We start from the raw sequence: 18,261 nt of genomic DNA on the forward strand, positions 1-18,261 counted from the left end.
CATACAAAATAATAAATACTAATAAAGGGTTGTAATGTTATCTTTATTGTCAAATCAAATGACAGTGCATTAATGATTAAGTAGTATCAACAAGTCAACAACACACTGTTAACATGTATTTCGATAATAAATTACTATCATACTACTTTTTTATATTATGACAAATTAAAAATTATTCAGTTGTCAAAAGTTATTATAAAATTGATCAACTGATAAAACTGAAAAATTACAAATATTAAAAATCAATGGTTTTTATGACAACAACATTATCAAAGCATATTGTATTGTTGTCCAATTGGTGTTGCCCTTGACAACGAAATCATACTACAGCCAAACATCACACAAAACATGTTCCATTATTAAGTTGTCATTAAAATGTATACAATGACAACATGTTATTAATTTTAATTTTATAATATTAAATAAAATAATAAAAAAATGATTTTAAAATACGTGGGAAATGTTTTGACAAGTTGTGAAAATGAAAATCGTGTTGTTAGTATTTCATGGTCACCAAATAATTTAAAACTTGCTGTTGCTTTGTCAGATCGTATGATATATCTTTTTGATGAATCAGGAATTAAAAAAGATCGTTTTTCAACAAAACCAGTTGACATAAAATATGGTAAAAAAAGTTATGTTATTAAAGCAATTTCATTTTCACCAGATTCAACAAAAATTGCTGTTGGACAAAGTGATAATATTGTATATGTTTATAAAATTGGTGAAGAATGGTAAATATATATTTAAATTTAAGTATTAATAATAATATATAATGATTAATTAATATATTTTTTTATAATAGGGGTGAAAAAAAAGTAATATGTAATAAATTTAGTCAAAGTAGTGCTGTAACTTGTATGTTATGGCCTTCAGATGGTCCAATAATTGTTGGATTAGCTGATGGAAAAGTACGTGTATCAATATTAAAAGCTCATAAAGCACAAACATTATATACTGCTGATGCAATGACAATTGCATTAGCATTAAATACACGTGGTACTGGTTTTTTATCATCACATGCTGATGGAAGTATCATACGTTATTATTTAAATAATGATGGTACAACAGAACAAACAGGTCGTGTTGTAACACATGGTGTTCCAGCTTATGCTTTAGCTTGGCCACATAATCACATATGTGCTGGTGGTTGTGATAAAAAAATTACATTTTATGATAATCATGGTAAAGTATCAAAAATATTTGATTATTCACGTGATAAAAATGAAAAAGAAATATATACTGCTTATTGTAGTCCAAGTGGTCAAAGTGTTGCTATTGGTTCATGGAATAAATTAAGAATAATTGATTGGAGTCCAAAACGTTCAATGTGGGAAGAAACAAAATCACGTATACTCAATAATTTTTATACAGTTACAGCATTATCATGGCGAAGAGATGGATCACGTCTTATTGTTGGTGGTTTAACTGGTGCTGTTGAACAATTTGAAACAGTATTAAAACGTACAATGATACGTGGTAGTCATGAAGTATCATATGTTGGACCAAGTCAAATTGTTATTAGACCATTAAATAAATCAACTGTACGTCCAGTTATAATTAAATCATCAACTGGTGGTGAAATTGAAGATGTTAGAATTTTAGGTAGAAAAGATAATCATATTATTGCAAGAACAAATTCAACATTATTAATAAGTGATATTGAACGTAATTTAATAAGTGAAATACCATGGGAAGATACATCACATGCTGAAAAATTTTTTTTTGAATATCCTGGTGTTTGTTTGATATTTTCATGTGGTGAATTAAATATTTTGGAGTATGGAAAAAATGAATTACTTGGATCAGTAAGAACAGAAGCTGTTAATCCTCATGTTGTTAGTATTAGAATAAATGAAAGACAAACATTAGAAAATCAAGATAATAAACGTCTTGCATATCTTCTTGATTCAAAAACAGTTAGAATAACTGATTTATCAAGTGGTTCAACAATTTGTATTATTAATCATGATGCTAGAGTTGATTGGCTTGAACTCAGTGAGACTGGTCATCGTTTATTATCAAGAGATAAAAAATCAAGACTATGGATTAGTGATGACAAGGGTATTAGAACATTATTACTTACTGGTACTGGTTTTGCATCATGGGTACCAGGTAGTGATGTTGTTGTTGCACAAACAGCTAAAAAATTAGCTGTTTGGTATAATGTTGATGCACCTGATGCTGTTACACTTAGCTCAATAAATGGTGATGCTATTGATATTGAAAGAGACAGTCTTACTGGTAAAAATAATGTTATTGTTGAAGAATCAGGAACAAGAGTATCTTATCCACTTGATGATACACTCATTGAATTTGGCACAGCTCTTCATGATAATGATTTTGATAGAGTTATTGCATTTCTTGAACAGTTGAGTGATAAATCACAGGCAGAAAGTATGTGGGAAAATGTAGCAAAAAATGCAATGAAAGAAAAAAAATTTTTAATTGCTGCAAAGTGTCATGCTGCACTTGGTGATGTTGCACGATCAGAATTTCTTAAAAATATTCATGAAATAGGAGAAAAATATGCTATAGAAACAGGCGAAGATCCACTTTCTTGTCCTGAATCATTGGCAAAATTAGCTGTTTTAAATGGTGATTTAAAAACAGCTGAAACTATTTATTTAGAACAAAATAAACTTGAAGAAGCTTTAGAAATGTATAAAAAATATTGGCACTGGGAGGATGCAATAAAATTAGCAGAAATATATAATTGGCCACAATTAACTGAATTAAAAGAAACACATCTTACTTGGTTATTTAATACTGGACAAACAGTACGTGCTGCAACAATTATTGAAAAAGATGATCCAAAAAAAGCAATTAAACTCTATCTTGACGCTGGTCGTACAGGAAGAGCTGGTAGACTTCTTCTTCAATCAATTGAACTATTGGAAGATGAAAAACTCACGAAAAATGTTATAAAATCATTAAAATCATCAGATTTAATGGAACTTGCTGGTGAAATTTTAGAAAAAATAAATGATTGTAGTGGTGCAATAAAATGTTACAGTGAAGCTGGTGTATTTTCACGTGCTCTTGATTTAGCAAGAACAGCTGAACCAACTGCTGTTGTTACACTTGAAAAAGAATGGGGGCATCATTTGGCTATTAGTGGACAATATGATGCAGCAATAAATCATTTTATTGAAGCTGGTGAAACAGCACAAGCATTGCATGCTTCAATTAATGCAAAACAATGGAAAAAAGCATTACAAATTGTACAAGTTATTGAGAGTGATGATCCAAAAATACAGGAGCAATGTTTAAAACTTGCTGAATATTATGCATCAATTGGTGATTCAAATCTTGCTGAAAATTTATTTTTAAGATCTGATAATGCAAAGAGAGCTGTTGATGTTCATATTAAATCAAATAATTGGTCAAGAGCTCATGAAATTGCAATGGAATATATGGATAATGAGGAGGCTATTGATACATTAACAAAACATGCTGAGGGACTACAAGAAGCTGGTGACTATCGACATGCTGAAGCACTATTTATTGCAATTGGACAGTATGATGCAGCAATTGCAATGTATAAAAATGCTGGCCATCGTAATGAAATGATACGTCTTGTTGCTGAGCATAGACCAGATTTATTAAAAACAACTTATGCATATTTAGCAAGAGAACTTGAAGCTGCTGGCAAAACTCGTGAAGCTGAGGAATATTTTATTGGAGCTGAAGATTGGCGAGGAGCTGTTGCTGCTTATAAAAATGCAAATATGTGGGAAGATGCTCTACGGGTAGCGAAAAAATCTGCCGGAGATACGGCTGCACAACAGGTATATGGTTTGATTGATATTTCTAATGTTATTGGCATAAATGCTAAAACATATTCTGTCTTCTTCATATATCTAATGGCTAACAATAATTTTTTTATTCAGGTTGCTTTGATGTGGGCACGTACACTGGCACCCGAATTATCTGCTCGTTTATTAATGCGCCTTAATTATCTGGACGCTTGTCTACGAATTGCTTGTGAAGCTGGATTATTTGATTGGGCCTTGGATACTGTAAAATATGGAACATCTGATCAACAAAAAGACGTGCATTACAAATATGCAATGGCCCTTGAAGATGAAGGAAAATTCAATGAAGCTGAAAAAGAATTTATTCGTGCTGGCAAAGAAACAGAAGCTGTACAAATGTATATCCATACAAGAGATTGGGATGCAGCTGAAGAAGTTGCCCAGTCAGTTGGACCAGATATCGTTGCACAAGTTTTAATTGCAAGAGCTTCTGAAGCAGCTGATAATCAGGACTATGCATTTGCTGAGTCATTACTACTCAGAGCTCACAAACCAGATATAATCGTTGAATATTACAAGGTACATTTCTTTTATTTATTTATTTAAAAATTTAAATAAATAAATACCTTTATATTATGTAAAAATTGATTGATAATTAAGTACTCTTTATTTTTCTCCTATTATAAAAAGGACACTTTATCGCATTTTATTCGTAATCTCATAGGTCAAAATTTTTAGCATTTGTTTATTTATAATTACCCTTTTATTGTTTTTATCTCTCTCTTCATTTGAGTTATATTTAAAAATAGAAAATAAGAGTAGCGATCGATAAAAATTATAATTATGATATATAAAATCGTTATAATATAATAAAGATACACAAGATTATGTACAATCAGCACCGGAGGCACCAAATCGCTCTTTTATTCAAATAGTAAACGTATTTTAATGTTAAGTAAGTATTCGAAAAATTACCTTCTTTATCATTCTAAATTCCTGATAAAGAATAATTAAAATCTTTGAAAATTACTTCTTCCATTTTCTGTGAGCCTGATATTATTAAAAAAAAATTTGACCGATCCGTAACAGGAGCATAGAATGACTGAAGAGGTATTCGGAATTTCTGAAGATTTACTTCCTCAATTTTATATTTGCCTCATACTTAAAAAAAAAAAAAAATTTCGATTTTGATCAGGAACATAGAATGACTGAAGAGGTATTCGATGTTTTTGAAAATTTACCTTCTTGATTTTATATTTGCTTGATACTTTAAAAAAAAATTTCGATTTGTATCAGGAACATAGAATGACTGAAGAGGTGTTCGATGTTTTTGAAAATTTACCTCCTAGATTTTATATTTGCTTGATACTTCAAAAAAAAAAAAAAATTTGATTTGTATCAGGAACATAGAATGACTGGAGAGGTATTCGGTATTTTTGAAAATTTACCTCCTCAATTATATATTTGCCTGGTACTTTGAAAAAAAAAAAAATTCGATTTGTATCAGGAGTATAGAACAAGAAAAGAGGTATTTTTTGGGTCACACTACGAAGCGCCATCTATTGTATTTTTGTAGAACTATAGGGTAAGAACATTGAAATATCATAGATAAAAGAGGGCTGTTTTATCAGGGTTGTAGAACAGAAAAAGAGGTATTTTTTGAGTCACACTACGAAGTGCCATCTATTGTATTTTTTTAGAACTATAGGGTAAGAACATTGAAATATTATAGATAGAAGAGGGCTGTTTTATCAGGGTTGTAGAACAGAAAAAGAGGTATTTTTTGAGTCACACTACGAAGTGCCATCTATTGTATTTTTTTAGAACTATAGGGTAAGAACATTGAAATATTATAGATAGAAGAGGGCTGTTTTATCAGGAGTATAGAACTGAAAAAGAGGTATTTTTTGGGTCACACTACAAAGCGACATCACCTGTATTTTTTTAGAACTATAGGGTAAGAACATTGAAATATCAGAGATAGAAGAAGGCTGTTTTATCAGGGTTATAGAACAGGAAAAGAGGTATTTTTTGAGTCACACTATGAAGCGCCATCTATTGTATTTTTTTAGAACTATAGGGTAAGAACATTGAAATATCATAGATAAAAGAGGGCTGTTTTATCAGGGTTGTAGAACAGGAAAAGAGGTATTTTTTGAGTCACACTACGAAGCGCCATCTACTGTATTTTTTTAGAACTATAGGGTAAGAACATTGAAATATCAGAGATAAAAGAGGGCTGTTTTATCAGGGTTATAGAACAGGAAAAGAGGTATTTTTTGAGTCACACTACAAAGCGCCATCTATTGTATTTTTGTAGGACTATAAGGTAAAAACATTGAAATATCATAGATAGAAGAGGGCTGTTTTATCAGGGTTATAGAACAGGAAAAGAGGTATTTTTTGAGTCACACTATGAAGCGCCATCTATTGTATTTTTTTAGAACTATAGGGTAAGAACATTGAAATATCATAGATAAAAGAGGGCTGTTTTATCAGGGTTATAGAACAGGAAAAGAGGTATTTTTTGAGTCACACTACGAAGCGCCATCTATTGTATTTTTTTAGAACTATAGGGTAAGAACATTGAAATATTATAGGTAGAGGAGGGCTGTTTTATCAGGAGTATAGAACGGGAAAAGAATTTTGAGTCACTGCGCCATCTATTGTATTTTTTTAGAACTATAGGGTAAGAACATTGAAATATTATAGGTAGAGGAGGGCTGTTTTATCAGGAGTATAGAACGGGAAAAGAGGTATTTTTTAGGTCACACTACGAAGCTCCATCTATTTTTTTTTTTGGAACTATAGGGTAAGAACATTGAAATATCATAGATAAAATTTTTATCAGGGTATAGAACAGGAAAAGAGGTATTTTTGAGTCACACTAGGCCATCTACTGTATTTTTAGAACTATGGTAAGAACATTGAAATATTATAGGTAGAATGACTAAAGAGGTGTCCTGAATTTTCAAAAATTTACCTCTTTAATTTTATAATTGCCTCATACTTAGAAAAAAAATTTTCGATTTGTATCAGGAACATAGAATGACTAAAGAGGTATTCGATGTTTTTGAAAATTTACCTCTTTGATTTTATATTTGCTTGATACTTAAAAAAAAAAAATTTCGATTTGTATCAGGAACATAGAATGACTAAAGAGGTATTCGGTATTTTTGAAAATTTACCTCCTCAATTATATATTCGCCTGATACTCTAAAAAAAAAAATTTTGATTTGTATCAGGAACATAGAATGACTAAAGAGGTATTCGGTATTTTTAAAAATTTACCTCCTCGATTTTATATTTGCCTGATACTTTTTGAAAAAAAGAAAATTCTATATTTGTATCAGGAATATAGAACAGGCAAAGAGGTATTCAAAGAGTAACAAAAAAAAGCGCCAATGTTTGTTTTTTTTCCCAGAACTATTTTGAAAAAACCATTAAAATTAATAGGAAAAATTGAAGTTTTGTATCAGGATAATAGAATTGGCAAAGAGGTATTTAATGAAAAATAAGAAAAGGGATTGATGAAAATTCTAATTATGACGAATAAAATGCTTACAATATAAAGACACATATGATAAGAATATATATACAATCACGTACCGGAGGCTCTTGTATTAAGAAATAATTGTCATTGTTTATTTTATTTTTTTTTTCAAATTCTAGAAAGCTGGAATGTGGTCTGAAGCAATGCGAGTATGTCGTGAATATCTTCCAAATCAAGAATCTGCATTACGACGTGAATTAACAAGACAAAGTTCAGGTATTGATGGTGTTAATACCATTGATGAAGCTCAACGTTGGCTAGAAATTGGAGAAGTACGTACAGCACTTGATATTCTTATAATGGATACAAATTTATCACGTACTGGTCTTATTCAAGCTGCAGATATACTTCTTAATCAATCTGATGCCGAGACAGCTGTACAAGTTGGTGGTGAACTTGGTTCAAAACTTGTCAACATTGGTGAGCATGCATTAGCAGCTCAAGTTTATTTACAAGCTGATAAACTCAAAGATGCTGTTAATGCACTAGCAACTATTGGAGATTGGGTTCGAGCACGTAGAATTGTCAATGAATTAGCACCAGAATTAGAATCATATCTTGAGGATAAATATCGAGATAATGTAATACGACCAACATCAAATCATAATGAAAGAATTATCAGTATGGAATCATCAGACTCATCACTTGATGCACTTGCTAGAAAAGGTCAATGGATACAAGTATTTGAAAAAGCAAGCTTACAAAGTCCAGAATTACTTCATAAATTTGTAGCACAACGTGCTGCTCAATTACTTAAAGCTGGAACACCTGAACAAGCTCTACAATTATATTCACAATTTGGAGCACCATCAATTGCTCAATATCATAATCTTTATTATAGATTATCCGAATCAATATTAAATACATATGATGACAATTTAACACCAGATCAACAATACAAACAACTTGCTGAGCTGAGAAATTTTTTATTTAATTTATCAAAAAATATTGAAGGTTCATTAACAAGTGAAGAAAAATTTGATAAACTTTTACGTGCAACTCATTATTCAGCAGTTAAATTAGCATGTCAACAACATGCATCATTATCAAATTTAACTGTTAAAAGTGCAATTTCATTATTAAGATTTACTGATATATTACTTCCTGATAGATGTTATTATGAAGCTGGTATACAAACAAGAACTAGTGGATTATTAAGTGAAGCATTTGTATTTTTAAATCATTTTTTAGATCTTGAAGAGTGTATACAAGAGGGTGATGGTAGTATATTAGAAGTTGATGATTTAAGAATAACTGATTTTCCATTGGAAGTACCAATTCCAGGATCATTAAGTCTTTCAGATAGAGAAAGAGAAGAAGTAAGAGAATGGATATTGGCAATATCAATGGATCAAAGAGTTGAACAGGGTCTTCCAGTTGATTCACGTGGTGTTTATACTGGTTCATTGACATGTCCAGCTAATGGAGCAATGGCATTACAAGAATGTTCACTAACTGGTTATCCAATACGTGGTTCTGTTGCTAGATTTGAAGGAACAAATCGTGTTGTTGAACGTGATGATTGGAATAAATTAGTTAATGTTGCAAGACAAGCATCAAATAATTATCCATTAAATGATGTTATTAATTTTGTTCAAGAATGGTGTGGTAATATACCAACATACTCATTTTAAATATATAATTTATAGTTTAATTAAATAATCACAAATTCCAATTATTGTTTATAAATATTATTTTTTTTTTTTATCTGTTTATTATTAAATTAAATTGTGAAGAAAATTCTTTAGGCATTCTACTATTACAATGTACATTATTTTTTTTTTTTTCAGCTTTTTTTTTTATCTAATTAAATTATTACATATTTGCATTCTCGTAAATTTATATACGTACATTTTTTAAAAATCGAAATAATAATAATAATAAATGAGCAAAAGAAAAAATATAAAATAAAAATAATCTGTTTTATCTTCGTCTAATTTTAAATATATATATTTTCGTTTCAAATATTTATTTATGTATAATTGTTGTATTAATTTAATTATTTATTTATATATATTAAATTTTGTGTATATTGTTTTTTCTGTTCTTAATTATACATATTTAAAAAAAAAAAAAAAAAAGTGTTTTTTTTTTAATATTATAATAAATCGTCCTAATAATGTTTTTATAAATTTAATAAGAAAAAAAAAATTAAAAATGTTACGACTGTGTAATATGAAATACCGGTCCAATTCGAAGAAAAAATCTTCGTAAAACAGATCGTGGTTCTGGTTTAAGATCAAAACACATAACTTCACATAATAAAGGATAACAATTAGCAGCATGTATTGCAAATCTATTGTCACACATTTTTAATATTCTATTTAATAATAATAATAATATTGATGTCCAAGCATCACGATGTGCTTCATTTGATAATGCCAAAAAATATTCAAGTGCTTCTTTTGATATATCAACAATATGTGATTCAACAATTGACCAATTATCTCTGTGTATTTCATCATTATACATTTTAAATAATATACGTAATGCACATGCTAATGATTGTGTTTCTTGTTTGAGCAAATTTGGTTTAACAGTACCACGAAAATTAGCTTTCCATAATATATTTCTCTGTTCATTATTAAGATTAAAATTTTTAGCAAAACGATGAGAACGAAGTAGACAATCAACAAGTTGTAATAAATGATTTGTATTTAATGCACAATACATTCCTTGATCATCTTTATTATTTTCATTACCTAATCCATCAATACCAGAATCACTTGAACGTCCATTTAACATATCAGCTTGTGCAAGTGCAAGATTTTCTTGATCTTCTTTTCTTGATGTTGCTGGATAAAATACAATATTATCAATTGTTTGTATTAATTCCAATTGTACAACACATTTAATTAATAATGAAGAAAATAATTTTAATCTTGTACCATCATTATTATTATTATTATTTATATTTATTAAACTTTGATTACTATTACTACGTTTTAATACATCATGTGAATTATGAGCATCAAAATCACCAGTTATAACTTCAAGATCAGTTTCTTTATTAATCATTGGTTTCCATGTTAATAATCCCATTGGTAATGTATTTTCAAATATATCAAGTATACATTGTGTTGTTTTAGTCCATGTATTTTCATTAAATTTAATACCATTACTTATAACAAGATTTTCTAAACAATTTGTACCAGATCTAGCAAGTTGTTCATTATCCTGTTGTACACACCATAATAATTGTGAATATAATTGACCAAGTAAAAGTGGTCCTAGTATATCATAAAATTGTGAAAATACATCAACAATTGCATACAATGCATGATTACATGTTGTTGTCATCCATTCAGCTTTTTCAGTATGTTGTTCTGGTAATTTCATATTATCAAATATTCTAAATAGTACTTGAAATAAATCTTTCCACCAGTGTGGTTTAAATGATGAACCATATGTTTTAACAACATCAAATAATACTGTTAATGCACGTGTTCTAACATCTAGCTTACATCTACTAACAACACATGATAATTCAAATAATAATGGAAACCATCCTCTTACCCATGCACGATCATCTTTATCTGATATAATACCACCACTATCATCCATCATACCTTCAGCAAACATTTGTGGATTAGCATCAATGTATGATGCACTTGTACGTATTAATCTAATAGCTTCCATACTTGTATCTGGAAATGATGAATTACATGCAAATTCACCAAGGCACTTGACAGCATCTTGAAATGAATCAACCATAATACTAAAATCTTCACTATATAATTCATTAATTATTTTACGTTCAATCATTGAAAATGCAAGTGATACAAGTGATTCATCACGATCACTAGCTGCATGATGAAATACACTAAATATATTTTTCCATCCAGATCTTATATTTGGTGATTGTGAATTAACAATTTGTGCAACACATCTAACAACCATATCACGTATTATTGGTGATCTATTTTTTTTCATAATATGTTCAAATGGACGTAAAAATTCTTTTTGAAATCTAAAATTTGCAAATTCACCTTTTTCAATAAATTTTGTTGCAAGTTGACGTAATGAATCAACAGCAAAAAATGCAATATTTTGTCTTGGACTACAACCAACACGATCAAAATGTTCACCAACAACTTGCCATATTCTTGACCATTGTAAACGTATTCTTCCCATATTATAATATGATATTTCAACAATTTTTGTTAATGAAAACATACGTGGTTGTGTTTGATGTGATAATTCTTCAAGTGATACTTGACATAATGCTTTAACAAATTCAACAATAGCATCACCATCAAGACGTGTTGAACCAGTAAATATTCTATCAACAGCAACAACAACACTTTGTGAACTTGTTTCACCAATTGATTCTTTAACACTTGGATCAAGTGAACTTAAATTTAAATTATTTGATTGATATAAATTATTATGTGTTAAATTTGTAAAATTATTTAATGGTAATGAAAAATTTTGTTGTTTTGATGTTGGTGATACAAGTAATTGTGGTCTTATACCAGTACCAATTAATTGTGCTAATTCTAATTGTGATATACATTTAACAACATCAAGCCATGAATTACCTAAATAATTACCATCAGTATGAGCAATTGTTATTAATGTTTTAATTGTATCAATATTTTTAGATTTCATTTCTGTTATTGGTGAATTTGCTGTTAATAATGTAAATCTAGCTAATGCCTGTACATATGCATCACGTTCAAGTGACATATGAAATATACATGCTATTCTAATTGCACATCTAATACCATCAAGGCATAATGTTGCTATTTCAGGATCATCACAATCTTGAAGACCAACACTAAATGCAGCAAGAAATGGTGTCCATGCCATTTTAAACATTGGACGTACATGTTCTAAATGTTTTGCTGTTGTAAATGGTGCTTGTACATGACTAACTGAATCCATTAAATTTTTAGCTGCTGTTGATATTAATTCCATTTCCATATTCCATAATAAACGACGTTTTTTTTCACTAGATATAACTTGTTTACCAGGACGATTTGTATTTGATTTCATTTTTATTTCATTACCAGCAATTTCATCATATATTTTTGATAAATATTCTTCTGGTAAATCTTCATTATCACTAATATGACGATTTAATTTAATATATTGTTCTTTAGTCATTTTATTTTTAACTTGTGGTGAATGTAAATCAGTTGTTAACATTATTATAGAAAAACCAAGTACATAAGCTGTATCAGCACTTGTAAATAATCCATTATTTGGATTACATTCACAATAACGACTAGCAAATTTTTCCATAAGTCTATCAATTTTTTGTGCTTCACCAGGTAAACGAAAACCTTCTAAAAAATATCTAAGTGCTGTTACTAAATCTCTATTAGCAAAATCCATTTGATCAATATAATTATACATTATTTGATTATGATTATGATCACCAAGAAAATCACCAATTGCTGTTTTATCTAATCTTTCATCAACATGAAGAAAACGTGCAACATCATCAATTGATGAACCAAGAAGACCTTGTTCTTGTAAATATATTATACCTTTTGTTGGTTTACGATTAAATATATCAATACCACTTTCCCATACTTCTTTTTGTTGTTTTTGTACTTCAAATTGTTCTGGTGAATCATTATTATTAATAATAGTACCACCACCACCACCACCAACAAGACTAGAATTTGCTGATGATAAACTTCCTGCACTTCCATATCTTGGTAATATTATTGAATTATTTAATGAATTTTGATGTATATCTGATGTAGATTCATTAACTACTGATGGTGTTGTTGCTGTTGCTGTTGTTGTTAATTGTTGTTCAATTGGTGCACTTGGATTAACATATAAATCACGACTCCATTCAACCATACATTTTAATATTGATACTAAACATTCAAGACCACGTATTCTCATTGATTTTTCTTGATTTGGTGATGCACCAAGTTCTAATGCTTGACGTCCTTGTGCTATTTTAGATAAATCATTAACAAGTCGTTCAAATAAATTTGCTGCTGATAAATCACAATCATAATTAACATATATATCAACAACACTTTGTGCATCAGCACATATTCTTGTTAATGCATGTATAACCATCCATTTATGTTCAAATGAACTACTTGATGTTTCTAATATATTCATAAATATTTCTTTAAAAAAAACTTCAATTTGCATTTTTAAATGTATTTTAAAACGTGATAATAAAGCTAAAAATAATGCCAATGATAATTCAAATACTTCAGCTACAGATGATACACCATTTTTTGATAATGCAACACAAAGATATTGTTTTATTGCAATAACAAACATTTCATTTGATCTTAATACTGGTCCAGCATTTTGTAATATACCTAATAATAATTGTAATGATAATATTTTTGATCGTAATTCATGTGATTTTGGATCTGGTGTACCATCTGGTAATGGTTTCATTGATAATTTACATAATGCACGAAATACAAGAAATGCATCTTTTTGTAATACATGATTAAATTTTGCTGTTACCATATTATCATTTTCAACTGTATTTTCATCATTATTATCATCTGTTTGTATATTATCAAGACTAGTATCATCAATTGTTGTAGAATTAACAATTATTATTGGATCATCAGGCACAACTGTACTAATAATATCATCAAGTATACCACCAACAATTTGATGTGCCTCAAGTGATGATGCTGATGTCTCATCTTGTTGTTGTTGTTGTTGTTGTACTGATGAATCTGTTATAATTGATGGTATATCACATTCAATATCAGCTTGTGGTGTTAATGGCACTTCATGTTGTTGCTGCTGTTGTTGTTGTTGTTGTTGTTGTTGGTGTTTTTGTTGCTGTTGTTGATGTATTTCATCTTCAGCTTGTGTTTCCATACGTGAAAATATAACATTAATCATTTGTGTTAATGTTGCACGTGCTGTTGTTTGATTAACTAAATTTCTTGATGCTAAATAAACATTATAAACAGTACGTATTGTTAATAATACAGTACCTTCATGTACTTCAACATGTTGACTAGTCATTACAGTTAATAATGCTTTAATTATTTGTAATTGTACACCTTCATCTGTTTGTGGACCCATAAAACAACTACATATTGTTTCAACAATTCTAACAATTAATAATTTATTTGGCTCTGTTGAATCAGGAACATTGCCAGTTAAATGTCCATATGCTATTAATTTTTGTAAACAATCTAATGCTGTTACAACAATACGTGGTGATTTACTTTGACATGCCAATTCAAAAGGAAGAAAATATTTTTCAGCTGATATAACATTTGTATCATTTTTTGGTTGTGGAAGAGCATTTGATACAATCTCTTCTCCTTGTGTATTTGGCACATCCTTTATTTCATTACGTAGATCATCTAATTAATTAATAATTTTATTTATGTATAATAAATATTATTGTAATAATAATTTAATTTTTTAGAAAAAATTAAATACTTACCCAGTGCTGATTCACATGATTTTTTTAATTGTGACAAGTGTGATCTTTTGACATCCTTATCAGCTAGAATTTTTTCTAATGCTCTTACTATAAACATTTCTCTTGTTTTTGAATTATTTTGCATCGTCATTAATAATAAATAATTATTATATTTGCATTATTTAAAATTCAACATAACGTTGAATTGTTTTATATATTTTAATAAAAAAAATATTATAAATATATTTTTACTGATATGTAGAATAATTATTGTTTGATAAAAATTTATAACATTCGAGGTTAAAAATGTGAAAGTACATTGACGTAAGCATTTTTTTTTTTTTTCCTTTAAAAATTAACTATATGTCTTGAGTATGTACAATCAAGGGTTATTAATATCAATAATCCATTAATATTTTTTTTTTTTTGTAATTATATTTTTTTCTAAATACTAAATTCAACTTTTATAAAATTTTTTTTATATGTCTTATGAAATTATTGTCACCAACATGCCACGACTTGCCTTTTGACAAGTGTAATATTTTTTTTTTATTAAGTATTTTTCACTGGACTTAACTGTCTTATCACCAGAAAAAAAAAAATAATTTCTTATATTTTATTTTTTCATATTGTTTCGGCACTGTGTGTGTGTGGCTATCGAAATTGCAATGTTATTTCGACAAAAACTACCCTCAATTTTTAATGTGTTTATTATTATGTTAATTTAGTGTACAATACAAACACACACACACAGTATACATAAATAATATACATAAAAATAATAAGAAGATCCAACAGATACAGGTCGTAGTTGAAAAAAAAAAAATTTAATTGCAGAGGTGTGGTGTGTTTTTTTTTATTTATTTTTCGATTAACGACATTGACGCCATCTTTCAACTGTCAAGTACAATTGTTATTATTTTTTTAATAATAATAAACAAATATTTAATAATTTAAAGATAAATTAATATTGCTATTATTATAAAAATTTCTATTAATTAATCAATCATATTCAAAATTGTTTTTTGCAATTTTGGAGTAAAAATTTGTCAACATACGACTCAAACGTCAAAAGAAAAATCCGGCTTAAATATTATTATCATTGTTTGTATTGTTTATTTTTTTTTTTTTTATATCACAAATCTCGTGTAAAATTTTATTGTGCAGAAAATTATTTATTGTGATTTTGCGCAGTTGTTAAAAAAAAAATAAAATCATAGTAGTGCAAAATCATCATCAGGTTTCATCATAATAAAACAGCTGATTGATATTATTGCACTTGAAAGTACAATTATAATTTTGGAGTATTATATAAAATAAGATATTTGTTGATATCTTATTATGGAAAATCATCATTTATTTTCAAATAATGACAAACCACCTCCATATTCAGCTGCAACTGCACCACCATCAACAGGTTTGTTGTTTATTTATTATCAAATTAATTTTTATATTTCATTAGGTTATGCTAATCTAATTATCTTATAATATAATATAAATTTTTGATAATTTATTTAGGTAATACATCGTGGCAACCACCTCCTGGATATTATCCAACTTATCAAAATTCACAATCAAATTCAGTACCATGTTATGGTTCAACAACGACAACTGTAATTGTGCCTGAAATTATTCTTGTTGGTTCATGTCCAGCTTGCCGGGTAAGTTTTTTTTTTAAATAACAAAACTCTAAATTTATATAAATATATATTATTTTTTATTTTACAATAAAAAGGTTGGAGTACTGGAGGATGATTACACATGTCTAGGTGTATTTTGTGCAATTTTTTTCTTTCCACTTGGTATTTTATGCTGTTTGGCAATGAAAAATCGTAGATGTTCAAACTGTGGAGCATATTTTGGTTAATTATTTTCATTAATTATCTATAATATATATAAGATATATATTGATATATCAAACTGTTATTATTCCCATTAGTACTAAAGAAAAAATTATTTATATTTATACGGATTAACGTAAAGAGGATTAGAAAAAAAAAAAATAAATAATGTAAATTTATTGTTGAAATTGGAATAATTTTGTGATGTTATGGTTCATCGTGACATAAAAATGTCAAGGTAACACTGGAAGCCAGTAGTTATAACTTTTTTTTTTTTCTTATTCTCAATGATTATCGTTATGGATCATAAATTTTCACGCTCTCTCGAGTTGGTTAGTTTGTGATATTAATTGCAATAATTTTTACAACAGTGTATTTAATTATTTTTCATAGCACATATATTATTATTATTTTTTTTTTCATTATTTATTAGCTCCAAGAAGTGGATTAAAGTATCAAGATCCGTAATATTGTGTGATAAATAATAAAAGAGACTGATGAAGTGCATGAAGTTAATAATTACAAATTTAAATTTATTCAAATGTAAATTGTTGGAAAGAAAAAAAACAGAAATTGAATAAAATTTAACTTTATTATCATTGTAGGTAATTGAACCCCATTTATAATATATAAAAAAAAATTTATAAACATATAATTAATTGATTATTATTGTTGTTATTATTATAATATATTTTTTTTTTGAATTAAAAAAAAGAGTTAATTTTTATATCTCCTTGAATTGTTTATTGCTTCCTATTTTGTTACGACGCAATGATTATTTTGACTTATTGTCAATCATAATTATTCTTCTTTTGTCAAACAATATTCATTTTAATTTTGAATAACTAACAAGTAAATTGTTCAGTCAAACTTCGTCGTAGTTGAAATATATTTTATATACCTGCTTTTAAATTACAAGATATAAATGTTGTAAAAAATGAAAAAGAAATAGTCAAATAATTACGTTGTAAGACAACATTCACATCAATTATCTTTGATTTATTTTTCACCATAATTATCACGTCATTTTCTGATTATAAATGAAATTAACTTCAACACACAGAAAACGAATGAAATGTAAATAAATAAAAATCAAACTAGTTGACTTGCTTAAAAGTGTGTCATAAAATAATAAAAAAAAAAAAAGGAAAAAAAAAAATGTAAATCATTATTTACCTGTATTACATCTATTGAAGGATTTTTACAATGTCATTATTTATCATTGTTTTTTAAAAATAAAAAAAAAAAAAAATTTGATTATTAATTTAAAAAAAAAACCTTGATAAATAAAAAAATTTATCATCATGGTATCAATTAATCCTTAAAATATTTTTCTATAAATAATAAAAAAAATAATTTATATAAAATGAATAAATTTGGCAAATTTTATTTTTCTTTTATAACATTGAACTTTAATTTTTTTTTTCGGAGAATGTATGACCTTTTAAATATAAATAAATAATAAGGAAAAAATTAATAAAAATTATACTAAATAAAATCCTAAATCAATAGTAATTATTAATATTTTTTTCTTTAATTTTTTAATCAGGGAAATTTTTACTATATCGAATAATTTTTATGATGAATCATATATATAATTATCATCCGGATAGTTAAATTTTCAAAGGCTTTATGAATTGTTAACTAATTAATGTAAATGTCGTTTTATTATTACCGGTAAAAAAAGTAGAGGGGAAAATATCTGACTGTATAATAGTGTCCTTG

The 18,261-nt window shown here is 27.7% G+C and overlaps 3 protein-coding genes across 4 annotated transcripts; 2 read left to right on the forward strand and 1 right to left on the reverse strand.

Moving 5' to 3' along the window:
* The first annotated feature begins 68 nt into the window (after positions 1-68).
* Positions 69-8,945, forward strand: LOC122851652 (intraflagellar transport protein 172 homolog). 2 transcript variants are annotated; one of them, XM_044151012.1, is made up of 4 exons: positions 71-734; positions 806-3,791; positions 3,894-4,337; positions 7,431-8,945. In XM_044151012.1, the coding sequence occupies exons 1-4, from the start codon at positions 439-441 to the stop codon at positions 8,943-8,945; spliced, it is 5,241 nt and encodes a 1,746-aa protein (XP_044006947.1). In that variant the 5' UTR covers positions 71-438. The 2 variants fall into 2 exon arrangements, with proteins under 2 accessions (XP_044006946.1, XP_044006947.1); XM_044151011.1 differs by having other exon boundaries at positions 69-734; positions 806-4,337.
* On the reverse strand, positions 8,001-15,122 carry LOC122851653 (brefeldin A-inhibited guanine nucleotide-exchange protein 1). The gene is made up of 2 exons (XM_044151013.1): positions 14,717-15,122; positions 8,001-14,633 (listed from the first exon to the last, which is right to left on the reverse strand). Exons 1-2 carry the CDS (start codon positions 14,844-14,846, stop codon positions 9,472-9,474), a joined length of 5,292 nt encoding a protein of 1,763 aa, XP_044006948.1. The 5' UTR covers positions 14,847-15,122; the 3' UTR covers positions 8,001-9,471.
* LOC122851660 (brain protein I3) lies at positions 15,009-17,465 on the forward strand. The gene is made up of 3 exons (XM_044151023.1): positions 15,009-16,112; positions 16,214-16,356; positions 16,431-17,465. Exons 1-3 carry the CDS (start codon positions 16,037-16,039, stop codon positions 16,560-16,562), a joined length of 351 nt encoding a protein of 116 aa, XP_044006958.1. The 5' UTR covers positions 15,009-16,036; the 3' UTR covers positions 16,563-17,465.
* Positions 17,466-18,261: the final 796 nt, after the last annotated feature.

This window comes from Aphidius gifuensis, linkage group LG3 (genome assembly GCF_014905175.1).
Source record: "Aphidius gifuensis isolate YNYX2018 linkage group LG3, ASM1490517v1, whole genome shotgun sequence".
NCBI lineage: Eukaryota > Metazoa > Arthropoda > Insecta > Hymenoptera > Braconidae > Aphidius > Aphidius gifuensis.

What these genes read in the sequence shown, in the direction of transcription:
- LOC122851652 (XM_044151011.1), top strand. Translation starts at nt 439, where the DNA reads ATGATTTTAAAATACGTGGGAAATGTTTTGACAAGTTGTGAAAATGAA. An exon ending in TATAAAATTGGTGAAGAATG is followed by an intron (nt 735 to 805) that starts GTAAATATATAT and finishes TTTTTATAATAG; the next exon opens with GGGTGAAAAAAAAGTAATAT. An exon ending in TAATCGTTGAATATTACAAG is followed by an intron (nt 4,338 to 7,430) that starts GTACATTTCTTT and finishes TTCAAATTCTAG; the next exon opens with AAAGCTGGAATGTGGTCTGA.
- LOC122851653 (XM_044151013.1), bottom strand. Translation starts at nt 14,846, where the DNA reads ATGACGATGCAAAATAATTCAAAAACAAGAGAAATGTTTATAGTAAGA. An exon ending in ATCATGTGAATCAGCACTGG is followed by an intron (nt 14,634 to 14,716) that starts GTAAGTATTTAA and finishes TTAATTAATTAG; the next exon opens with ATGATCTACGTAATGAAATA.
- LOC122851660 (XM_044151023.1), top strand. Translation starts at nt 16,037, where the DNA reads ATGGAAAATCATCATTTATTTTCAAATAATGACAAACCACCTCCATAT. An exon ending in AACTGCACCACCATCAACAG is followed by an intron (nt 16,113 to 16,213) that starts GTTTGTTGTTTA and finishes TAATTTATTTAG; the next exon opens with GTAATACATCGTGGCAACCA. An exon ending in GTTCATGTCCAGCTTGCCGG is followed by an intron (nt 16,357 to 16,430) that starts GTAAGTTTTTTT and finishes TACAATAAAAAG; the next exon opens with GTTGGAGTACTGGAGGATGA.